At 35.7% G+C, this 24,059-nt stretch overlaps 4 protein-coding genes across 22 annotated transcripts; 2 read left to right on the top strand and 2 right to left on the bottom strand.

Moving 5' to 3' along the window:
* Positions 1-534: 534 nt before the first annotated feature.
* LOC107410949 (serine/threonine-protein kinase BSK5) lies at positions 535-5,073 on the top strand. Of its 2 annotated transcripts, none has more exons than XM_016018441.4 (10): positions 535-1,021; positions 1,170-1,390; positions 1,560-1,695; positions 2,268-2,401; positions 2,503-2,608; positions 2,969-3,054; positions 3,297-3,485; positions 3,638-3,802; positions 4,090-4,203; positions 4,532-5,073. In XM_016018441.4, exons 1-10 carry the CDS (start codon positions 940-942, stop codon positions 4,772-4,774), a joined length of 1,476 nt encoding a protein of 491 aa, XP_015873927.1. In that variant the 5' UTR covers positions 535-939; the 3' UTR covers positions 4,775-5,073. The 2 variants fall into 2 exon arrangements, with proteins under 2 accessions (XP_015873927.1, XP_015873928.1); XM_016018442.4 differs by having other exon boundaries at positions 537-1,021; positions 3,641-3,802.
* On the bottom strand, positions 5,028-8,467 carry LOC107410951 (mitochondrial import inner membrane translocase subunit TIM10). Of its 8 annotated transcripts, none has more exons than XR_007239032.2 (8): positions 8,319-8,467; positions 8,107-8,157; positions 7,677-7,729; positions 6,809-6,847; positions 6,570-6,639; positions 5,999-6,089; positions 5,436-5,562; positions 5,028-5,329 (listed from the first exon to the last, which is right to left on the bottom strand). XR_007239032.2 is itself a non-coding variant. In XM_016018444.4 (7 exons), the coding sequence occupies exons 2-6, from the start codon at positions 8,149-8,151 to the stop codon at positions 6,039-6,041; spliced, it is 258 nt and encodes an 85-aa protein (XP_015873930.1). In that variant the 5' UTR covers positions 8,152-8,157; positions 8,319-8,467; the 3' UTR covers positions 5,028-5,329; positions 5,999-6,038. The 8 variants fall into 8 exon arrangements, 4 of the variants coding, with proteins under 4 accessions (XP_015873930.1, XP_015873931.1, XP_015873929.1 ...); XR_003054839.3 differs by having other exon boundaries at positions 5,028-5,318; XR_007239033.2 differs by having other exon boundaries at positions 5,436-5,494.
* Positions 8,468-8,613: 146 nt separating this feature from the next.
* LOC107410946 (DNA-directed RNA polymerases I and III subunit RPAC2) lies at positions 8,614-10,334 on the top strand. Its single transcript, XM_016018438.4, has 4 exons — positions 8,614-8,773; positions 9,102-9,221; positions 9,844-9,920; positions 10,084-10,334. Exons 2-4 carry the CDS (start codon positions 9,121-9,123, stop codon positions 10,218-10,220), a joined length of 315 nt encoding a protein of 104 aa, XP_015873924.1. The 5' UTR covers positions 8,614-8,773; positions 9,102-9,120; the 3' UTR covers positions 10,221-10,334.
* A 504-nt stretch (positions 10,335-10,838) lies between these two features.
* LOC107410952 (uncharacterized) lies at positions 10,839-23,670 on the bottom strand. 11 transcript variants are annotated; one of them, XR_007239027.2, is made up of 9 exons: positions 23,523-23,670; positions 23,321-23,386; positions 22,489-22,884; positions 22,183-22,398; positions 18,220-22,053; positions 17,784-17,965; positions 17,350-17,636; positions 15,012-15,108; positions 10,839-13,548 (listed from the first exon to the last, which is right to left on the bottom strand). XR_007239027.2 is itself a non-coding variant. In XM_048467886.2 (7 exons), the coding sequence occupies exons 3-7, from the start codon at positions 22,693-22,695 to the stop codon at positions 17,555-17,557; spliced, it is 4,521 nt and encodes a 1,506-aa protein (XP_048323843.2). In that variant the 5' UTR covers positions 22,696-22,884; positions 23,321-23,386; positions 23,523-23,670; the 3' UTR covers positions 17,103-17,554. The 11 variants fall into 11 exon arrangements, 4 of the variants coding, with proteins under 4 accessions (XP_048323843.2, XP_048323847.2, XP_048323845.2 ...); XR_007239026.2 differs by having other exon boundaries at positions 10,839-13,490; XR_007239028.2 differs by having other exon boundaries at positions 10,839-15,108; positions 17,350-17,399; positions 17,467-17,636.
* Between the last annotated feature and the right edge of the window lie 389 nt (positions 23,671-24,059).

Below are 24,059 nucleotides of genomic sequence, written 5' to 3'. Positions count from 1 at the left end.
GCTCACCAAATTAAAAAAAAAAAATATCATCCACTAAATGCAACTTTACCTAAAACAAAGTTATACAAAAGAATTCCTATTTTGCTACTTTTTTGACTTTGACCTCTCCATGAAAACCATGTCATTCGGCGACTAATCGCCCCAATACCGCTGATGAATTTCTCGTCCCCACACGGTCCCTCACATCCTCCAACTTAACAGCGTTATAAGATTATAAAAAAATAATAATAAAAAAAAACTTAACCGCGTTATAATCGAAAACTTTGAAAATTATTAAAATAAATTAAAAAACAAAAAACACGTAACCAATAAATTCAAGATTAACGAAAATGACAACCCAGAATAACGGGCAAAAAAAAAAAAAAAAAAAAAAACTCTACGTCTACGCGTGGCGGGAAATCTCCTCCGTAAGGCCAACGTGTCTCAGACAAATAAGGATAGCGTGTGATCACGCTCTGAAATAAGCGTGGTAAATGATAGGTGATTATCATTTAAAAAAAAAAAATTAAACAAATTGTGGGGGATAAAAAAGCAGAGAGACGAGGGAATGATGAGGTGGTGAGAAAGCACATGGGATGGGAGAGGAACAGCAAAACCTTGGATCCAAAAAAGTTCCCATTTTTATTTTTTATTTATTTTTATTTTCCTATATTTTCTCACTTACTTTCTCGTTTCCCAAACAAAAAAAAAAAAAAGAAAAAAAAAGAAAAAGGCAGCAATATATTTTCTTGGTTTTTATTTATCTTCCTCTTTCGCATTACACTACCCTATCCTCCTCCCTATCCACCTTTTCCGTCTTAAGTCCCTTACAAAACCTCTTAATAGTCCCCGAGAAAGTGACAGAAAGAGAGAGAAATTTTTAGAGAGAGAGAGTGAGGCACTTGCATTTGCTTCTCTTTGTAGGATTTGGTTTCTCTTTTTGTTGTTTTTGATCAGGCAATGGGAGCTCGTTGCTCCAAATTCTCTCTTTGCTTCTGGCCTTCTAATATCAAATCGAATATCAATGATTCCTCTGATATCGGTGAGGTTATATATATATATATATATATATATATATATTTTTTTTTTTTTAAGTTTCTTTTTTTCTGTTTACATGGAGAAAATTCTGATTGTTCTCTCATTTTTGTATTTGTTGGATTTGGATTCGTCTTTCTTGGTTTTGGATGCAGAGAATGGGAGCAATAACGAGAAAGACTCATTGCCTGGATTTAGCGAGTTCAGCTTGGACCAGCTCAGAGCGGCTACTTCTGGATTTTCGTCGGAGAACATTGTGTCGGAGCACGGTGAGAAAGCTCCTAATGTTGTGTACAAAGGCAAGCTCGAAGACGATCGGTGGATCGCCGTGAAGCGGTTCAACAAGTCGGCCTGGCCCGATACTCGGCAATTCCTGGTGCTTAGCTCTGAAATTTTTCATTAATGGCAGAATTTAAATTTGCTGGTTTTTTTTTTTTCTTTTTTTTCTTTTTTTTTTGGTACAAGTATGTTTTAGTACTTTTTGCATTATTTGTTTGGTGAGCATTTTAAAAAAATAAAAAAATTTGCATTGTTGGGTTTTGTAGGAGGAAGCCAGAGCTGTCGGACTGCTAAGAAGTGAGCGGTTAGCGAATTTGATTGGTTGTTGCTGCGATGGCGATGAGAGACTGCTAGTTGCGGAGTTTATGCCTAATGAGACTCTCTCCAAGCATCTTTTCCATTGTACATTCTCTCTTCCACCCTTTTTTTTTTTTTTTTTTTTTGTTTTTTTGTTTTTTGGGTTTTTTAATTCCCCTATCTCTGTTTTTCCTTACTGGCTATGATGTGGAAATTTTGTACTCAAGCTACGTTTTTTTTCACCTTATTGTTGTTCGCTGAGAAAATAAATCAAATGGAACTTATAAAGCTACTAAGATCAATGATTTAATGGCATAATCTCACATTGAGTGAGCTTTAGTTAAATGGGTTGTGCTTAAAGAAGTAAAGAGTATTCTTTTGTTTAAAGATATTGAATTTTTTTGTCTTTGCTAAATTTTTATGTGAAGAAGTGGATCTTATACTCAGTACCGTGGCCTCTTAATTGTATTATCTGATATATTATGGATTCATCAATATTTTTAAAACATATTGAGAAAGAAAGGTATGCTTTAGGCTATAAGGGATCTAATTCAAAGGGAAATAAAGAATAAATAAATAAAAACTTTGATTTTTTAATTTTATGTTTTTATTTTGTGCTCTGCGAATTCTTGTAATTTAATGCTTCTATAAATTTTATTAATTCATGATGGGTTCAGGGGAAAACCAGCCGATGAAATGGGCAATGAGGCTGCGAGTGGCTTTGTATCTGGCACAAGCTTTGGAATACTGCAGCAGTAAAGGGCGAGGATTATATCACGACCTTAATGCATATAGGATCTTGTTCGATCAGGTACTCTGGCTTTTTAAATCCCTTAAGGCTTTTGCTCTTTTCATACATATTATCTACCATGCTTTGTGGGCTTTTTCTTGTATTGATTCGATGCTTGACAGGATGGTAATCCCAGACTCTCCTGCTTTGGTCTTATGAAAAATAGTAGAGATGGCAAGAGCTATAGTACTAACCTGGCCTTCACCCCTCCAGAATATTTAAGGACTGGTAAGTCCATCATAGTTAGATAAGAGAAACAGTATTCAACTTAATATAACAGTATAAATTGATTTTGGGTTAAAGCTGTTGTAGGAAATTGGACTTCACATAATTTTCACATTCAATAGTGTGGTTGTTTTGCAAAGAATCACCTGTTCCGGTGAATATGAAAGGGGAAAAGTCTGAAAATGCTGATAGAACTAATCTCTTTGATGCATTTTTATGCTTAATTAGTAGTTTGGACTGCTTTTAATGCTTATTTCCTGACGTGGTGAAACAATAATTTCTTCTAGCATTCTGTGTATGAACCATCAAAAGGCTTCCTTGAATTCACAGTCTTTAATTGAATTTATTCACTGTCTCTGGCAGGAAGAGTGACACCAGAAAGTGTGGTTTACAGTTTTGGCACCCTATTGCTTGATCTACTAAGTGGCAAACATATACCTCCCAGTCATGTAAGTTCTCTTAAATGATTGCTCATTCATTTTTATTGTCACTCAGATGAAAATTTTGACCAATAAATGCAAATTACTTTGGATGGAATTATTGTTGCTGCTATTTGGTCGTTGCTTATTCTGAGAATAAAATTGACTTAAAATGCTTCTTAACTAGATTTTTGTTTACAAATGCCAATTTCTTTCTGATAGCCAAATTAATATGTTAAGCTAAAAGCCTTCCTAATTTCCTTTCTTGTTAGGCACTTGACCTCATACGTGGCAAAAATTTTTTGATGCTGATGGACTCATGCTTGGAAGGTCATTTCTCAAACGATGATGGAACTGAACTCGTACGGTTAGCTTCACGGTGTTTACAATATGAACCTCGTGAGAGGCCAAATGCCAAGTCTCTTGTCATTGCTCTCTCTCCTCTTCAAAAAGAATCCGAGGTCTGCCAAACTATCTTTCCCATATAGTTGCTGAATTTATAACATGTTTTTAGTATTACGGAACTTTAATTTGTTTGCCTCTCTTTATATTGGTGCTCCTAATGGACTAGTAGCTTGTAAATAGATTGTTTGTCTTATTCAGTTGTATGTAGCAGGTTCCATCATACGTTTTAATGGGCATTCCACATGGAAACACACCCCAAAAGCAAACACAACTGTCACCTCTTGGTGAAGCTTGCTCAAGATTAGATCTTACTGCAATTCATGAAATATTGGAGAAGGTCGGATACAAGGATGATGAGGGAGTTGCAAATGAGGTCAGTTATCTTTCATGCTAAATTTCTATTTCCCTGCCACCAGCAAAGGGGAAACGGTGCTTTAAGATCTCATAGTCATTTTTTCAATATAACTTTTCATCATTCGTGTTAGGTGTTAATCACATTTTTTTTTTTTTTTTTTTTGGGGTAAAAAGGCGTCAAACACATTAGTTAATAATTTTTGCTAGAATATTATTTAATTTATTGGTCTTTGCTGTTATTTTTGCTAGAAGAGATAAAATAATTTGTGTTTTACTGAAAATTTTCATTTTTACTATACCGTGCAGCTTTCTTTCCAAATGTGGACAAATCAAATACAAGAGACACTGAATTCTAAGAAGCATGGAGATACTGCATTTCGAGCTAAAGACTTCATGACTGCCATAGATTCTTACACTCAAGTAAGTTACTGATTAGTGATTATAATAGATAGCAATATCATTTTGCCTGGGCTTTTCTCATTGGAATCCAAAATCATATCCAAATTCACGATGATAAGGGAAAAGTGACCCTGATGATGATAAAGGCACTAATGCCAAACCTAGTAGATTATTACCTCTCATAACCCCCAGTGAACCTAGCGTTTTAAATTGAGTCTCTTTTGTCATTCGAATTTGTCAGCTACAAGTTGATATATTATCTTTACCAGCGTAGTTATTCTCATGCTAGGAACAGATGATACAATTAGAATGCTTTTACTCAGGAGGAATCTTCTTTCTTATTATGCAGTTCATTGATGGTGGGACCATGATATCACCGACTGTGTTTGCGAGGCGTTGCTTGTGTTACTTGATGAGTGACATGCCACAAGCAGCGCTTGGGGATGCAATGCAAGCCCAAGTGGTAAACCCTGAGTGGCCTACTGCTTTCTATCTTCAGGCGGCTGCTTTGAAGAGCCTGGGGATGGAAAACGATGCACTGGAAATTCTAAAAGATGGTGTATCCTTGGAAAGCAAAAAGCATAGAAACTGAAAGTGTATAGATTATTTTTTTGTTTTGTTTTGTTTCCTTTTCCGCCCTCTTTCATTTTAGTTCTGTATCTAAATCTGTCCATTCCCTCTTTGGCATTCAAGGTTATGCATCAGCAAAGCATCAATTATAACAAACTTTATGCTGGTCTTGGTGTATCTTTTCAATTGTCTTGATCTATAGGAGCGTTTGTACCATTAACAGAACAGGAGCTGCAACATTTTCTAGTGTATCCTCAGCCATATTGGATTAGTGATGATATATCATTATATGATATCAATTATGAGTTTCGTATTCCACAAGTTGTAATGCTGGACATATCAGTTCCTTAAAATGACCAATGATAAGAGCTTCTGACATCAAAATGAAATAAAAATAAATAATATGGTCTTAAGAAATCAGCAATAAATTTTTTTGGCTAGGAAAACAAATGAGCCTCTGTAGGATTCAACTACTTGATCAGTACACCTCTAGATCTTCTTTTACAACTTGGTGGGAGTCCAAATCTCGGATCCACAAGGTGATGGGAACCAGGGTTTCCTTCCATCTGCTCCATCCCTTTGAGTGTAAGAAATCAATATAAAACATTTAAAATAGTCAAAAAAACATAAAATCAGAAGGAAAATGGGAGGGGAAGTGGAGATTAGCAAAGTTTCGACTCTACACTATAAATTCGGCACCAAATACTTCCATAGTAGGTGCAACAGCAACTTCTGGTTTTGACTGTAAGGGCAAAATAATCAAGGGCTCTCCATATATGTATATATTGTATAGCATAAGGAACCAGAACACTGCAAGTTCCCAAGGATCAACTAACTAATTACTAATCCCACAAAGAAAACAGAAAAAAGTACAAATAATCATTCAAGGCCGATGAATTTTAGATGAAAGATTAGTGTTTTTATTTTCAAGGGTCAAGATGAACAACTAGTTTGAATGAGCTGAACCAAACAACCACTGTTCCTGAATTGCTTCATTGTGCCGCAAGTATAAAAGCAACTCAGAATGCAAAAATATAGAGATTTATTCAAGATTTGAGAATAATTTTCAAAATGGTTGCTCAATTCTATTACAGACTTGTGCCTATGGCAGCATAAATTAAAACCTGCCATTAAATCTTTCTTAGAAATCAAAATGGAGTCATCTCATAAAAAGTTTTAGAACAAATAAAAAGAAACTAGACAATTACAATCTTCATCTTCACCTGACAGCAACCAAAGATTATACCTACTGAAGAATAAATCTCAATCAACATGCTTTAAATTCTTCACATGGGAGGTCGACCAGAACCAAGCAGCTGGCCAATTAAATTAGTAACCTGAAAATAAAATAGATTTCTCTGATTATAAGCCCATTAAAAGATGACTTTCGAACAATTTGAAGACAGCAATTCTATAACATGGCATTCCAAGGTTGCAGCCTTGTAACCATAGAATTGACTAAACTTAGTTTAAAGACTTAAAAAGGATATTCTAGACAAAGATCGAGCGCCTCTAAGCATCCAAGTCCTTTCAAAGCGACATTAGACCTTATACCCAAACGAAGCACTACTTAGGTTTCAATCCCAAAACTTCTGAATTCAGACAAAAGAAGAGCTTGTGAATACTGCATGACTATGGAGGGGTAAACAATCAGTTTCACCACCGCACCATCAAAGTATAATAACTAGAGTTAAAAGTCAATTAAATGTTTCAAAAGTTAACTGGACACAAGAATGACCTCTTAGCTTCCAGTTAATAGCAATTCAGTTTAAAGTATCATAGCAATAAAGCCATATGCAACACCACTGTTAGCTTACATGCCAATACTTTGATACACAGCGATCAATGCAACTATTTTCACCCATATTTAGTTCAGACTCCTTGTACCTGGAAACAGATGGAATTACAATATCAGTCACTTCCTATCCACTAGAAAGTAAGACTGAATACCTTAGTAATAACATAAGTCGTTAAATAAGAATGAAAGCAACAGAAAAGCCAAATCCAGGAAATCAAGGAAAACCTTTTATAAGAAGATAAAGAGAAGTTGACTTACTTTTTATCAACGCACTTGTTGAAACATGTGTGTGTAAGCCTGATTCAAATAGATAAATTAAGAGCAACTAACAAAGAAAAACAAGTAGAACTCACGGTTCATGCATCGGATAGGAAAATGCATTATAACAATCAAGAATATTCACAATAACTTGACTCGGGACCTTAATAAATGTGCTAGACATTTGCAAGCTTTTGAAAATACAAGAATTTTATGATTGGCAAAACAAAGCAACAAATTAAAAGCGTCTTCTGCAATAGGAAGCACATGATGCATATGAAAGTTAAAAGGGATTAAATTATACTATTAACTAACAAAAATTTATCAAAACTTAATGTCATACTAGTTACTTTACTAGAAAGGAAACTAAGTATTCAGTGGTGATTACAAAAATTCATTCTCCCTAAAAATGTTCAATGTTCAAGTAGATGGAACTGATCTACAATACACATGAAGGAGTCGGTCCATTATTTCCAAGTCAACAGGAAGGCAGATAGACAAGCACCATTGGTCACACAAACGAGAATTGGGAAGTAGTAGAATTATTGACAATAAAATACCATCCACCACACTAGTACCATCAAGGCTACCTAGTCAGGTGGCAATGAAAGTTCTTATCCAAAATAACTGAGGTCAATCAACAAAGCCCATTCTCCAAGTAGATGAATCCTAAGACTATTGATTTTAAAACAACACCGTGCCTCTGGCATAGAAAATGCAAAAAAGCATCGCAAAAATTAAAGTTTGAGCTTGAAAAGCTGCTTTTAGAAGGATAGTTTTTGCAAAAATAGTCCTGCCTTTCCATATCTGGACTTCAAACAAGCTGACCACTGCCCTATGACATTATTATTCAATACATAAAACTTACTTGTTAAACAACTCGACCCTGTACTCCATCTCCTTCTCTGCCATTCCAAAGATCTGCACAATTAACAAAAAAAGAAAAAGAAAAAAAAAAAAAGGCCAACAAAAATGCTTTAAGTTTTTCCTCCATGGAGAAGGTGCGTTAAAGCACGAACATATACAGATATTCAAACCACCATTTATAGGAGCCTACAGGTAAGTATAAGGTTACAACCAGCTCTACAGGAAATTTGGCTTTACAGATCCCTTTAACCATACAATGCAGAAACTTATCCAATTGCATAAAATAAGATAAAAGGAATCAAATAATAAATAAATAATTAAAGACCCATTTTCAGCTCTTCTACACATTTACTTTTTAATACCAATACTGGAATTCCTTTCCAGATTCTGACGGCAGGAAACTAAAATCAGCAAAAACGGAAAGTGCCTACCTGCTCTTTTTCCAAAGCATTTGGGGCATTGCTATTAGAAGCCATTGAACCCTGAAAAAACCCAAACAATTTAAAACAAAACTCTTTCAAAAGCTATAAAAAAAAAAAAAACCCAATCGCATGCAAATAATATAATTTGCTTTAAAATCATGAAAAAATAAATAAATAAAAACAATTAATTTTGGTGCCGCATAAACAAATTCTCGATCAACCTTACTCAGTTAGACGGAAAACAGTGCACTGATCCGGAGCCCTCTGCTTATTCAGGGTTTTAGAGATCCGGGACTATAAGCTTTACCAAAAGGAAAAAAAAATGAAAACCTACCAATTTATAAATATAATATCCACGAACTAGGGTTTTAGGAGTGCATCTAACGTGTATATGAGATAGACGGGAACGTGAAATATAATAAAACAAAATCCAATTAGAAATTGCCACCTCTCTATCCTAGTCAACGCCTTTTAAAAGTACTATACGAATTGGCTTTTGAGCCAGCAAGGGGAAGAGGGAGTAAAGTGTAATTTTAAAATCCAATCCTCAGGGAAACAAAGCAGTTCCTATATAAAATGTAAATGGTTACGGGTGTAGAGAAGAACGAAAGTTGAAGGTGGTCGTCAGCTCCTAAACCCCATTCCTCAGTCTTTTGCTTCAGCTTATACGCCACTGGTATGCTCTCTCTCTCTCTCTCTCTATATATATATATATATATTTATATATATTAAAAGTTCAATCTTGTGGGGATTGTAGTGTTTTCCTTTTGGTTGCTGAGAAAATAAAACAAACCAAAATAAAGATTTTGGGTCTCAGAGGAAATCAGTGATCATTAGGTTATTTGGGGAAACCAAACAGAACTCAGTATAGACCTTAATATTTAAATAAATAAATAAAAAAAGAGACTTGGGTTTTTGTATCCAAGTAAAGACCAAGATCAGGGCAGAATCAGTTGTTGAATTGCATTTTTTCGGTTTTTTTATTTTTGTAATTCTGTTTGCAGAGTTTGTCTGAAGGTAGTAATGGAACACGGGTCCATCTCAGATCCAAGCAAATCGACGTTTTCTTTAACGGATGAGGATCACACTCTCGCAAATGCCCTCAGGTTCACTGTGAATCAGGAGTAAGTTTCTCTTTACATGATGATATGTAAGTTCAGCTTTATAAAAACTATTCGACTCCGCATATTATACCCTTTTTCCCTAATTCTTTATGGGGGATAATCATTAGTTGTCAAAGCCATGAATTGTATTTTCCATTTAAATTGTATATCTTAATGTTAAAATATATAATATCATTGAGAAAAGCTCAGTATGGAGACAAATATATACTGCCACTTTGCATTTGAAAAGGAGGGCAGAGATAGAATTTATGGTAAGTTTCAGGAATGCTATTAGCAAATGAAAGGCCAGAGAGTTCAATCCCCAAAACTACCAAAGCTACTATTCTCTTGTGAAAGTCTTGTGGAAGCAAAGAAGTAGATCATGATTAATTTATGATCCAGGCTTTTGTATGTAGAGGATAGTGAAAGACCCAAGCAGCCAAAAATAAGAAAAGAAAGTTAATATTTCTTTCCAACAGTCAAGGATGTACTACAGTATTTAGCAGTTTATAAACTCTCGAGTCTTGCCCTTTGTAATTTAATTATGGGATTTGGATTTACCCTTTTAACTGTTATGCATCTTAAAAATCAATTATATTTGGTCTTTTTATGGAAACGAGGAAGTAATGTTATGATGTTGCAGTCCAAGGGTAGCATTCTGCGGATACAGCATTCCTCATCCTTCAGATAATCGAGTAAATATTCGAATTCAAACAACAGGTAGCGCACACATTGATTGCTTTTATGTTTTTGGATTGCAATTATACCACTTGGAAATTAATTTCTCCAAATAAAGCTTATCTATAATATGTGTTTCTTTCATGACAAATGTTCTCTCTCTCGCTTTTTTTTTTTTTTTTTTTTTGGTTTTTTGTTTCTTCAGGTGAATCAGCAAAAGATGTACTTAAAGATGCATGCCAGGATCTAATGCTAATGTGCCATCATGTGAGAAGCACCTTTGACAAAGCTGTTGGTGATTTCAAAATCAGTCAAACTGTTAAGGACATGCATATCAAATAGCTTCTTAATTTTCAATTTGCTCTTCTCACTTTGATATATTTTGTTTGATTCCTTTTACTTTTAAGCCTTTTTTATTTTTTGGTGGGTAATAAGATGTGTAAGCTATTTGTTCAATCATGAAAGTACGAAGATAATACCGTCTGTGTCTCAATATGAATCATTTGAGCGGTTTTCCAATATATATGATAATAAATTGAATATAAAAAACAATATGACCTATTTAGCGACCCAAAAGAAAAAAAAAAAAAAAAAAAAAAAAAAAAAAAAAAAAACAATATGACCTTTCCCATTCCTTTCTTCAGTGATTTAATAAAATCAGGAGATGCTTTACAGAAATTGTTTTTTTTTTTTTTTAATATGAAATAGAGATTAGAGCGGTTGAGAGCAGTTATTTTGGTTCTCTATTCCAAAGCATTGCGGTTCGTTTAGTGCTAGGGTTTTATATACGAATGTATGAAGAATTGAGTTTTAGGTGTTTAGCTAAAATATATTATAATTTTGAACCAAAAAAAGGAGGAAAAAAAAAAAAAGGGAGAGAAAAATACATATATCCTAATAGAACAAGTTATTTAATAATTTCCAAGTTCTAAACATAAACCGAGAGATATAAGGAATAGCTACGAGAAGAACTGAAGAAATCTATCATTAAGCTGAGAAATTTTAGTAATGTTTTTACAAAATATATATACATATGTGTTCAAAGCAATGAAAATAAATAAGGGAAATAACAGAGTGAGCAATAGTCACTTCTGAAGCATAGAGATCCGTGCCAAGAAAAATCTTCCATCTCATCGTCACCAACTTGGAGGGACCCACCAAACCAGCAGTGAGTGCTTCAAGAAAACGTTAGCAAAAGTAAAGCACAGGAGGGCATATCCTAGTTTAGTAGCACACCCTAGGCATCAAATATGACCCCCATTTTTCCACTAATCCCGTAAACCCCACCAACCTCTGTCTGCATTAAATTTTTTTTTTTTTTTTTTTTTTAAATTTTTTTCCCCCCCAATGTTTCGTAAGTAGCCTTGGAATGGAGTTCTATTAGAATGCCCTTTTCATTGTCAGCTAGAATTGTTAAAAAATCTATAAATTACCTAGTCACCGATTTTTTCTATTTAGTGAAAAAAATTACCCAGCTACTGCTTAATTACCCTTTAGATTATTTTTCTAATCTCCCTAGGTTTTTTCTTCACACTTTCTTCTTTCTTTAAAGATATATACAGTCTAATTAACTTCACTAATAAAATTTATCGTTAGGGGCATTTTTGTCAAACTAATATTGATAATCAAATAAATTTGACGTCTTAGTTTCAGAAATTTTGATCCACAATTAATTACTAGAGTCAACCAAACAATGAAATCAAATTTTTTTTTTTTTTTCATTCATTCCATTCATCAATAGTTCTCCTTTCAATATTCACCACCAAAAGGGAAAGGAAAAAAAAAAAAAAGTTCTTTCAATTTTGATTATATTCCTATTTACAATCCATTTCAACCAAACATATGTTTCACAAATATATATATATATATATATATATATATTATAGCATTATATTCATGATCCACAAATATCTACAAATAAATAGAAGGGCATTCCTCGTTTATGCCATTCAACAACCACCACTTGCTCTCAAAATTCTAAAAGAAAAGAGTGACTATTTTAGTCTCTATAATTTGTGCAAATATGCCTACTCTTGTTGTATTGGTGAACTTTTGGATAGTTTTCTACAGAACACGAATTCAGCACCTTCCCTTCCAACTCTATTACCTAAAGAAACTCTATAATTGCACAAATATTGACAACTATTTATGGAGCACTATGAAAGCAAACGCTAACATACAAACCGTCTTGCTCATTAAAACCTTTCAAGAGGAATAGCAATCAAAAACCTCACATTCAAACCAAAAATTGCTTTTTGACCCACTTTTTAAAGAAATAGCAGTGTCCGTATTGTATCTATAAGTCGTTCAAACCTATGCCTTTGCCACCTACTACTCTAGAAATGTTGTAAAATAAAGGAAAAGCAAAACAAAAACAATAGATCTTACATAAAAAAATCTGACTTACAATGACAACGGGATGCGAAGTTTAAGGTAAACAAAATTGATAGATCAAAATACCAAGCACCTTCCTAAAGCTAATAAGGAAGACTTGAAATGAATAATGGATTAAATATTAGAACATTCAAATAGACATATGACCGACAGTAGCCCAAAAAAACAAAAAATAATAATAAAATAAAAGAAAGGAGCTAATAGATAAAATTTAAAAACTATAAATGATATAAACCCCCTACAATTATCAAACTTCGATAGACACCAATAAAATCGTCCCTGGTAACTAAACACTGAAAGAACTTTGAAGCAACTCCAAAACTACATTTTTTTTCCCCCCAAAAAAAAAATATGAAGTTCCAAAAATTAGAAAATGAAGTGATTAAAGAACATTATTATTCTCAAATTAACAAAAAGCACTAAATCAAAAGATCTTAAATAATTGGTGGCAATAATACTTATTCCAATGAGACTATATTTCAAATTGAACCTTATTTCTCATATTCTACGATTTTTGCAGGGTAAGGAGAAAAGCAGGAAAGGCATCAGAATTGATAAATCTAAAAACAGAAGGAAATTGCACTCAACCAATCCTTTAGATAGAAGCAAAACAGAAGAATATCCTTGCTCTTCAGGGAGGGAAGATGGGTAAGGAGAGAGACTTTTTCTGTATGTTCTAATCTATCTAGACCACTGTTAGTTCTATTTGACTATATGGTCAACCAAATATATACTAAGAACAAAATCTCATAAAGTAATTAATTACCAGGGTTTAGTTACGACATACACATCATGATGAGGTAAGATTGGGAAACAACCATGTCCATCAAGCCATATTCTAACATGCTAACTACACAGAGACAAATGAAAAATGGATAAGAAGAAACCGTCCTTCATCATAAACTTGTTGGTTAGAATTTGGAAAAATAAGCCACTTGACAAACTATATTTGTTTTAAACATACAAGACATTGATAGACATAAATGTAGCAAAACAAAAGGCAATCAGTTATGCAACTTAAAGGCAAAAATAAAATTAAAACCAGATTGAAAAAACAGCTGAAAAAAAAACATATCACTCTAGGATTCACATCATAACACAAAACTGAAATGCCAAAAGTAAAAAACTTTAAAAAAAGACACAAACCTGGTACAAAAACAACAAAGCAGGATTTGAAGTGCAGAACTCCCATCCAACATTAAGAATGCAGCTCATTAACTACAATGGAAGCCCAAGCAATACAAAAGGATGGAAACTTTCATGAACCATTGGAGATCTTTAATGGAATACATAATGTGAGAGCCAGCAGAAGAAAAATGTATGAGTCAAGGTCATATAGTAGTCAATTATGTTAGTTGTTATAAAGGAATTATGAACAAACATCATGAGCAGAGAGGTTTATATCTACTCAACCAGAGATGTAGAAATTTCAAATTTGGATTACCAAATTAGTTGATACCAGAAACTAACTATACATGTAATTCTTAGGTTTGGTGATTGAAATTACAAGACAAATAAAAGCTTACACCAAGAAAAAATCAATCATTATGATATATTTGAATCAATAGTATTCCTCTGTAAGCATTTATGCTAACGAGAAGTTAAACCACAGTTGAGGGGTGGCAATCCAAATTTACTATTCAAATTTTACCATGATTTGAGTCTATTCTAATGTTATTATAGCTTAATGGATAACACTACATATAAAAAAGATAAATAACCATAGCATTTCCTGCTTGCTAGATGGTTTACCAGTATTTGAAAAAATATATATAAATAAAAGGATTCGAGTTAAGTGTCAGGTTTGACATGTCCAAAAGACAAGCACAACAATTTGTATAAGTGCAATATGCCTATCTAGCACAAACAGACAAAACCTCCATTTATACAATTTATTTTATTCCTCCCAAAAAAAAAAAAAAAAAAAAAAAAAAAACCTAGATATGAGTGGCTCCAACAATCAAAAGATACGAATTCAACAAAACTTAATGCACCCACCAATAATACCACCATCGGTTAACATGATTTGAACTCCTCAAAGAAGACAATGTAAAATGTAAATTATTTTTAACAGACTTATAGCCTTCTATGTGACTAAAACAAATTTTATCCAGCTAGTGTCTAGAGTTCAAATAGCAGACTACTGTCTCCTTCATAATTACTAATTGTTTCACTAAGGAAGTCAAAAGTGTAATAAAAAGCAACTCCCAAATTTAAGATCTGTTTTGTCAAATTTAAATGACAACTGATTTGTAGATACATGGTCAAAGTCTCAGCGTATAAATTCATTCCTCAAACTGGTAATTCCCACACACAACAATTAAGCTAAGGCTATAGTGTCCAACACATTATCCAACATAATGCATTCTTCAGCTTCTTCCTAAGAATAAGCTAACTAACCAAGAGAGTTGAAAAGCATGTCAGAAATTTCTAGAAACAGATAAAAGAGCACCAGTTTAATTTCTGAAAAAGATAAAAAGAGTAGTAATTTCAAGTATGATCTAAAAAATTATAGAAAAAACTAATGCCTAAAGGTGGAATGTGAGCCAAGCATTCTTTGCAAAGCATCTAAGATAACAAAACTGATAAGTAACTGCCCTAGTCATTTGGAAAACAGTACTTAATCATATGTATCTAAAGAAACAAACAAAATGCCCAACACATCTCCAATTTTGCAAAATAAATACTAAGCAGTAAACACCGCCACAAACAAAATCTGTACACTTAACACAATCTTACCACATTAAAATAGATGATCGTGTAAACCTTTCCACTGAACTTTCAGCCTTTATGTTGTCTTCTTCGCCCAAAAAATGACAGGTCGAATTGAAAAGATCTATTATAAAAAAAAAATTTCACCAAAAATAAAAATCAACTATTAAGAATTGATCGCAAAAGCTTAAATATATGGTGATAGTATTATGCACTAGACCTCACGTCAGTAAACAATTAGAAATGGTAACAAATTTACTTATGGGAACACTACAGAAATAAGTCTTTTCAGTTTTCACAGAATGCAACTATAATAGTTCACTCCGATTCGCCATACAACATAGACAGAAGCTTTTTTTAAAACCAAAATAGTATTATAAAAGGATGGTAACTAAATATCAACGTCAGCTTCTAATAGGTAAGAAAAAAGTACCTAAGTGATGCAGAACAGGGTACTTTTCGCTGGTCAAAATAGTTGAAGTTCACCATAATCTTAATGATAAAGCTTAATCATAGAATTCTAACCAACAGGACTAACAGCTCTTAAAATTAACATTGTTCTCATACTAATTTATCAGGAAAAACTAAATTATTGCATTAATGATGATTTAGAAGCCTCATACCTGATAATATAGTTTCTACACTGCTGTTGTCCAAAAGCAGCATCATGAATCTACCTCCACCTCACATGATAGTTTCTATTCTAAAACCATTTTATATATAACAAATAAACCAACTTCTCCTGCCACTTCCTCTAACTTTTAAACTTTCACTAACATCTTATTGCTCAGGACGTGGTGCCAATTATCAAAAATTTTATGCAAAAACTAAAGCTTTCCAGTTGACTTCTTTCAGAGAATACTCCCCATAACTTTTCTTAACTCAAATAACATAGAAAAGAATCCAAGAAATAAAATATCCCAAGCTTGATCAATTTCACAACCCACTTCTTTTCGTGAGCATCATATTAACTCCTCAAAAGAGCTACAACTGAACAGAGAACTGAGGGAAGAAAACAATACGTTCAATCGCTACAATTACCGAAGTTTATATAGATTATTAATGTCATTCCATAGGAACGTGCTCTTATGGCTGTGGCTGGGAAGAATAAGGCACATTATAGCATAAGTACTAAGAAATTTAAACAGATTTTTAATCTCATACAATGGAAACACATTCCTCATCTTATGAGAGGAAAGAAAAAGGGCATGTTAAGTATTTAAAAATCGGATTCACATACATAAATTTTAATATTTGACAATTAGATTATTCATTGAACATAATTGTTAAAACTTCATGAAGTTACAAGAGTTATCTTCTAAGTGTACAAGAAAGAAGTTGATTATGACTTTCGGTAGATTATTGATGTTCTAAAGGTAAACCATTCCTGAAAGTTTTATAGCAATGGGATCATTATAGCAATAGTAGTTGTGTTGTTGTTGTCATTTTTATTATCATTACTATCATCCATAGCACCACCACATTCATTATTGTAATACTATTAATCTTCTCCTCCTCATCTTTCTTTGTTGTTATTCTAACATCACGCTGTTGCCATTACTATTATTACAGTTCTCTACGAACATCTCTCTAACATGATACAAGATTTCCTACACATGCTATGTATTTATAACTTATAATCTGCTACTCTTTGGTAATTCCAATTTTCCAGTCAGTCACCAGAATTCAAAAGTCTAATCTGTGCAAATGCAGAGAAAATTCTCCTCGATAGTAATCTGAAGTGCAAATCAACCACAACGAGTGTTTAAGGAATGAAAAATGAGTTCAAAAGATTTGATAGAAGACACTCAATAAGGAAGGAAGAATGGGCTGCCAATTTCTAAGACGCATACTAACCAACATTTCAAAAGTGAATAAAATGGTAAGATTAATGAAAAGTAAAACCATGACGAAAGTGGAAACATTGAAGCTTGAGTCAATATAATGAGTAATGTTCAGAGAAACTAGAGGATTACACAAGGTCCACTACTCTAATTTTGGAACAAAGATGAGCTAGAAACGAAGAATTAAAAGCAGGAGAGACTGTTTGAACTGGCTCCTTTCTGACAACAAGAGCTATAACCCACAAAGCCCATGATAAGGTTGGAGCAAGCCATATTGGAACAAAGAAATCGTTTTTAATACATAGTTATTATTGTAGATTCTCTAAAGCACAGATCAATATCAAATCCTATACAAATAGTCACAGAAGTATTTAGCAAAATGCTATCTCAACAGATACCATATAAACGGGGAAAAAAAATGTGATGGCAAGGTACCATTTTTGACATTATAATGCTAATGTGAGAGAAAACCTATCCAGCACTAATATAAAGATTTGAGAACAAAAACCAACAAACTTAACTGCCACTGAACTTCTGTTCCATAAACCATCTCCATTAACATGGCAGCAACCTGAAATGACAAAACTAGCATAAACCAACCCCAAAAGTAGAGAAAGAGGCAGGGAAGGGTGAATCACCTATATGCTAATGGCATATATCAAAGAAACAAATTCAACCCCAAGTCAATCGAAACTAGAGAGATCCACATTGCAGCATCATCAATAACTAATTATTTTTCGCACGTCCCTCAGCACCAGCATTCCTTGACTTGCTTGCATCTCCAAGTGATGAATGATCACCAGATGTTCTACAAATTGATACAAAACACAATAAGATAAAAAGATTTCTAAAGCCAATGAAAACAAAAAGGGAAAAAAAAAAAATATATATATATATATATATATCAAAATTCAAAGTGAAAGAGTGAACAATGAAATGCCATCATATAACTTACAATTTCTGTTTCTTTGCCGTTTGCTTGATGCTCAGTACCATATCCATACTCAGCTTCTGGTGCTCTCTTGTTTGTGAATGCAAGTCCAAGCCTTCAACTGTTTCGCAGTCAACTTTACAGATTCGACACCATCCTGAGCTAGCAGGTTTTCTCTTCCTCCAATTGTGAAACTCCATGTCTCCCTGACAATATTAATAGAGTCAGAAATCAAAATCAAAACAAAGATCTTAAAAAGCAACTTGAATAATATGATCCTAAGTTTGCAGTCGACACAGATAACAGTAAAAATATATTAAGTACAAACAGTAAAAATATGTTAAGTACAAGGTTCAATAGGTCAGTCCTCCATACCGAAACTTAGAAAATTAAATTAAGTAAAATTGGATGGACTGCAAATAAAGCAAAATATTGACTTATTTGTAAATAAGCACTTAACTGTGTAAGATCCACCATCATTTGGAAACCCTTGAAGTGAAAAGCTGCTCCTAAACCCAGGCTCACCAAGACGAGGATAACTTGGTCTATTACCTCCAGCAAATGACTCAAAACTCCCAGGCCCAGCCATTCCCCCAATCTGTGCGTGACGAGGGTGGCCGCCAAAACCAACTGGCTCCCCAAAGTGCAAATGACCATGCAAGTTATGAGGACCCAAGTGCTCTCCCCTCCGAAGATGACTAGGCAGGTTATCTTGACCAATGAAATCACTCCTGAAATGCTCACCCATTCGCATGTTTCCAGGAACCTCAAACTCACCCCTGCGCAGATGGCCAGGTAACATGGTAAACCTCCCTTCATGGAATGCATTGCCAACAGGTTCACCGAATCGATGTAATTCCCTGCCATCGAAATCATCATATCCAGAACCTCCAAAACCACGTGAAGAGATACCAGGGTATTCTCGAGATGGACTTTGTGGCGGCAAACTATCCATATGATGACGACCATATGCAGGAACAGGACCAAAAAAATCTGGATGGCCATGATTAGGTTCTGCTCTCCTAATAATATCTTCATGAAGGCCAACTGGTCTCTCTCCTACCTCATTGGCCTGTAAGGCACCTCCACGATGGTAGGGGGACAAGAATCTAGAAGAAGTGGACCCAGTCCCAGGATCCAATTTCAAACCAGCATCATACTTTCCCTCAGGGGGTCCCCTATCATAGGGTCTAGAAGATATATTCCTGAATTTGGGAATAGGCTCAGCATCAAGAACAGGGAACTGCTTTAGATCATCTTCAAACTCTGCATGATCAAAACCACGACGATCTGGACCTGGTGGCAATGGCATAGAATTTAATCGTTCATCCAGCAATGGCTTAAACCTTTCATCCCTTGAACCAAGTGTAGATGAGGAATCAAAACCTGGAGTCCCATTCATTCTCATCAGATTTTGGTGGATGCTGGATGGCTGTGCAAGACTTCCCTGTTCCAAAGACCCAGGGATAAAAGGATCACGCCGTCTACCATTCATGTGATCGGGCCCTTGATTTGGAAACATTTCTGGTTCTAGTGCATCTGGAGGGTGTTGTAAACTCATCCGACCTTCAGGACCATGAGGAATTGCTCTCGCCATAACTCCCCCATGCGAATCAAAAGCACTTGGAGGCACAGCACCAAATGGCAGCGCTGGCACATGTCCTTGATTGTATGTCCCTGGAGGAGCACCAGACTGCACATCAAAGCTCCGATGTGCAGGGCCATACTGACCAGGTCCTCTTCCAAAGGTTGCCGTGAAGCCTCTTTCTTGTGTGCCACTGGGTGGGTGAAAAGGCTGTCCTGGTACATGCCCTGGTCCTTGAGGCCTAAAATGAGTTGGAGGGTGCCCCAGCCCCTGTGATTGATGTGGAGGACCTGGAGGAGGTGCTTGTAACAAAGAAGGTGCACCAGGCCTTTGTGGGAGAGTAGAGGACCCATAGTGAGGCCTTCCTGAATCAGACATGGGAAGTGGATGAGAAGGTTCCCCAATGCCACCTTTGTCCAGAAAACCATATTGATTAGACTGTATTTTTTCATTCCCAAGAACAGTTCCTCCCGATGAAGCATTCTGAGCTGGACAACCAACTGTTGGAGCTGAAGCAGCAGATGCAGCTTTCAAGCCCTCATCAGATCCACTGATAGGATCCTTCTGCAACTTCCCACCCTGTTCTTCATGAAGTTTTGCTACTTGTAATGGAGGATTTTTCGGTTGAGAGCCATCCATAATCTCCTTCTTTTCAAGAACAGAGTGCTCACTTTGTCTGGTCTCTACATCAAGAACATCTTTGGTGTCCTCACCTACCACGTCCCCTGATTTACCATTTGTTGAATGCGTCAGGGTACTTTCATGTTTTACTTCCTCCATTACTGGCCTAATTTTAGGTTCCCCATTTTCCATATGATGTGACTCACGTTCTATGCTCATCTCTGTAGACTGCAGAATCTTCTTTTGACTAGTTTTATCTTCAACCTTGGATTTATGTTCATTGTCCTTGAACTTCATATCAGTTTCAGACTTCTCAATTTTTACCTCACCCACATCAGCTTCCGAACCAGGTGCTGATTCCACATCATTTGCAACAATTTTACCGGTTTTTGGAGGAAGTACTTCAGTTTCTTGCAGGGGCAAGCTTTTCTCAAATAAAGGATCACCTTGCCTCTCAGATATTATTGGTCTAGTGTTTCCACCAGAATGTTGTTCAGAAGGCAATTGAACTTGGCCATTTGCTTTGAGCATATTATTCTGGTTTGCAGATTGTTGGTTTCCACCTACATACACTGGCCTTGCCTGAACTTCCCCAGCAGATTGTGGATATGGCTGAGATTGCACTCCTTGATTTGGCATCAAAGGCCTCCCTACAGGATTTTGTGACTGCACATGTTGCAAGCCATGTGATAGTGCAACATTTGGTGGTGGTTGTGGATAGACATGAGTGTGATGTAGGAATGGATGAGGCTGTCCCGGGTGACGCAACTGTGATGTCATAGCCACCTGGTGTTGGGCATAAGGCTGCGGCTGCTGATAATATGGCTGAGCCATGGGTTGCTGAACTGGCTGCATAACAGGACGTTGCTGCACTGGATGTCCAGGTTGTTGAGAATGAGAATGAACAGACTGCTGTTTTGAAGGAGTGATATCTTGGACTTGACCTGGTGACGGTAATAAAGCTGGCTGCTGGCTCGGAATTGTAGCATGAGAATGGGGTGGCCTCATCAGTAAAGGCTGCTGAGGGAAGTGACTCTGCATATGACTGGCATTTTGTGACTGAGGTGCAGGCCCAAATTGAGGTTGTGCATGCACATGATACTGTTGTGCAGTTCCAGCCTGCATTTGCTGGTGAGGATGAGGTTGAGGTTGAGGATACGAGTGATGACCTGTCACAGCCTGGGCAGATGGATGCTGTGCCTGAGGCTGGATATTAGCATTTGGGGGTCGATTGGGCTGAGGAAGATGGAATTGAGGAGGATGTTGAAGCTGTCCTTGTGGCTGAGCTTGAGAAGGAGGATTATGCTGCGGCAGGATCTGTGGTTGTTGGGTCTGTTGTTGAACTTGAGGGGGATGTTGCATCTGAGGATGAAGCTGCTGATACTGAGGAATTTGACCATGTTGAGGAGGCTGTGGTTGGGAGTATGGCTGAGGTTGAGGATTTGGATGACCATGAGCTGGCGGATAAGTCTGTGATTGGGTTTGCGAAGGCACCATAGTGAGTACTTGCAGCTGTGGGTTGCCTTGAGCCTGGTTCTGGGGTTGAGCAGGCACAGAAACCTGAACTTGTGGCGCCTGAGGCTGTGGCTGGGGTTGAGGCTGTACTTGAGATTGAGGTTGGTTCTGAGATTGAGGCTGAACAAGTTGTTGGGGCTGTAGTTGAGATTGAGGTTGAGGCTGCATGTACACCTGAGGTTGATGCTGTCCAGCCACTTGTTGTGCTTGAGCCTGCAGATGCTGTTGCTGGTATTGGGGAACAGCTGCCTGTTGATAGGGATGGTAGCTAGGATAGTGCTGTTGATATGGATCATATCCAGGATATTGCTGATAGTACTGTTGATATTGTTGCTGTTGTTGTTGTTGATACCACTGCTCAGCAGTTGGCACAGCTGCTTGAGTTTGAGAGCTTGAGTTGGCTTGCTGACTGGAATCCTGTCCAGGTGTTGTGGTAACTGTACTTTGAGAAGTCTGAGATTGAGCTGACACTGCTGCCACTTGAGTGGTCAGGGTCTGATCAGCAGTAGTTGCTGTGCCAGCAGATGATGTGTCTGTTGTAACCTCTGACTGCTGTCCTTGTGGCTGCACACCCTGTCAATGAAGGACATAAAGATTTCAGTTAACAAAACTGTTTGTGTAACTTATTATCTTCTAACAAAAAAAATAATTGAAAAACAAAAAAGGAAAAATTGAATGTTAAAGACACGGGTTGAGTCTCACAGGACAATTTTGTGCATGCTCCTGTACTTGACGATGCACAATCTGGATTCCACACCGGTTGCACACAACAGGAGAATTGCCAAATGCACACCCAGAACAATGAGATGTGCACTCAGATAAAGGTCCCTGCCATGTGCATCCACTCCTGTGATATAGACAATGAACTACTATTTTGCCTATAATTTCAGCAAGAGCCTTATTTGATTCAAGAAGTGGCTGCAAAAAAGCAGTTAAAATAAGTTAATAAATGCATTGATAATACTTGGTCATAAGTAAACATAAGACCTCTACAGTAGAATAAATAACCTTGGAATCTGCTTCTGTCACCAAGTAGCCATCATAAGGACAAGCCCGGGTAGTGCTCACAACATAAGTCAAACAGGGTTTGCAATATAGATGAGTGCACTGTGACTGTAATGCTTCATTTGGGTATACCAGTAGACGACAAACAGGACAAAAGTACTCTCCAGCAAGGGATTGAATGTTCAGTATACACTCATTATCGAATCCCATACTGCCTTGTAAACTCAGAGTGAGTGCTTCAACTTCAACTCTTCCTGATGCGGTACTACCAACCTAAATACACAGGTATCGCGTAACACAGGCCGTACATTGGACTATCACGGCAATGCTTCCTACAATTCCAATGCAAATGCCAACAGCTATTGAATTGTCCCACAATGATAAAAGACCCTTCTAGCACTGGCCAATAACACAGAGGGATTAAAAACATAGATATCACAAGAACTACAAACTAACAGCATAAAAATAAATACAAGACCTTTTCTTTAAACCTCTAGGAACTACAGGATATGTATACAGCAAAAACCAAAAAAAATATAATTTTCGGAGACCCAAAAAAGAACAAAAACCCAAGGTATGAATCAGTAAAAAACACGATGATATAAAATTAAATATAAAGGCAACCAATCGGATATCATAGACAAGTGAACAAAATTTATGTATCAGTCTCTGTTCCGAAACTTAATCCTAGTTATCTTCCCAAAGTTTCTCAGCAACCAAATAGAGTACTCCAGTTCAAGCATAATATATATATATATATATATATATAATATAAAAATTAAGTGCACCACAACAACAAAACGGCAATGCAAGTTTGTAGGTGGAGATTTCATACCTAAAACCTTCACTAACAGTTCAACGATTGGATTGAATACCTTAAAACCCTCAAGCAAACAAGAATCTGAAAAAAAAAAAGAAGAAAAAAAAAAGGGAAAATAATAGAAAGAAAAAGGTTTAGGGTTTGCAAAGATCCAAAATGGTTGTGGGCAAGTAATTAATTGAGAAAAAACAATTTTTGGAAGCAAAAAGATTGTTACGGGTTCGTGCTGATTGCTCGAGAAAGCAGGGTCTAGCGGCGCGCGAGAGAAACCCAAATGCAATAGCAAACAGTAAAACCACAAGAAATGCGTCCAAAAAGGCTGTGCCATTTGCATCAGATGCGATCGTTTGGGTATTTATTTCGATTTGCTCGTTCGATTCGTCTCTGATACATGACGGCGTCACTGTTTCACATTAACGCCCCTACCGTCCTTGACGACAGACGTTATCTTTAATTTTTTTTTTTAATTTATTTTTTCTTTTATGATTTTAACTTATTATATCAACAATATAATATGCCACATGGAAATTGAAAATAATAAAAAAAAAAATTCAAGGTATCCAAATTTAACGTTAACAAAAGAGATATAAAAATAAAATAATTATTTTATTGGTTTAGTTTTTTAAATTTAAAAATAATTATTTTATAAAAATAGATAAATATTTATTTCAAACAAATAATTATTCCTTTAAAAAAATTTCAAAATTGTTATTTCTGTCTTTTAATTTAAATAAATCTCAAGATCATATTTTAA

The sequence above is a fragment of the Ziziphus jujuba genome, chromosome 10, assembly GCF_031755915.1.
Source record: "Ziziphus jujuba cultivar Dongzao chromosome 10, ASM3175591v1".
Lineage (NCBI taxonomy): Eukaryota > Viridiplantae > Streptophyta > Magnoliopsida > Rosales > Rhamnaceae > Ziziphus > Ziziphus jujuba.
The sequence above is the reverse complement of the archived record's forward strand: the minus strand, read 5'-3'. Positions and strand labels throughout refer to the sequence as shown.

What these genes read in the sequence shown, in the direction of transcription:
- LOC107410949 (XM_016018441.4), top strand. Translation starts at nt 940, where the DNA reads ATGGGAGCTCGTTGCTCCAAATTCTCTCTTTGCTTCTGGCCTTCTAAT. An exon ending in AACATATACCTCCCAGTCAT is followed by an intron (nt 3,055 to 3,296) that starts GTAAGTTCTCTT and finishes CTTTCTTGTTAG; the next exon opens with GCACTTGACCTCATACGTGG. An exon ending in ATGAGGGAGTTGCAAATGAG is followed by an intron (nt 3,803 to 4,089) that starts GTCAGTTATCTT and finishes TATACCGTGCAG; the next exon opens with CTTTCTTTCCAAATGTGGAC.
- LOC107410951 (XM_016018444.4), bottom strand. Translation starts at nt 8,151, where the DNA reads ATGGCTTCTAATAGCAATGCCCCAAATGCTTTGGAAAAAGAGCAG. An exon ending in ATGCTTTGGAAAAAGAGCAG is followed by an intron (nt 7,730 to 8,106) that starts GTAGGCACTTTC and finishes TTAATTGTGCAG; the next exon opens with ATCTTTGGAATGGCAGAGAA. An exon ending in GTGTATCAAAGTATTGGCAT is followed by an intron (nt 6,090 to 6,569) that starts GTAAGCTAACAG and finishes TTTTATTTTCAG; the next exon opens with GTTACTAATTTAATTGGCCA.
- LOC107410946 (XM_016018438.4), top strand. Translation starts at nt 9,121, where the DNA reads ATGGAACACGGGTCCATCTCAGATCCAAGCAAATCGACGTTTTCTTTA. An exon ending in AGGTTCACTGTGAATCAGGA is followed by an intron (nt 9,222 to 9,843) that starts GTAAGTTTCTCT and finishes ATGATGTTGCAG; the next exon opens with TCCAAGGGTAGCATTCTGCG. An exon ending in TATTCGAATTCAAACAACAG is followed by an intron (nt 9,921 to 10,083) that starts GTAGCGCACACA and finishes TTGTTTCTTCAG; the next exon opens with GTGAATCAGCAAAAGATGTA.
- LOC107410952 (XM_048467886.2), bottom strand. Translation starts at nt 22,695, where the DNA reads ATGGGATTCGATAATGAGTGTATACTGAACATTCAATCCCTTGCTGGA. An exon ending in AGCATGCACAAAATTGTCCT is followed by an intron (nt 22,054 to 22,182) that starts GTGAGACTCAAC and finishes CTTCATTGACAG; the next exon opens with GGTGTGCAGCCACAAGGACA. An exon ending in ATGATGGTGGATCTTACACA is followed by an intron (nt 17,966 to 18,219) that starts GTTAAGTGCTTA and finishes TAATATTGTCAG; the next exon opens with GGAGACATGGAGTTTCACAA.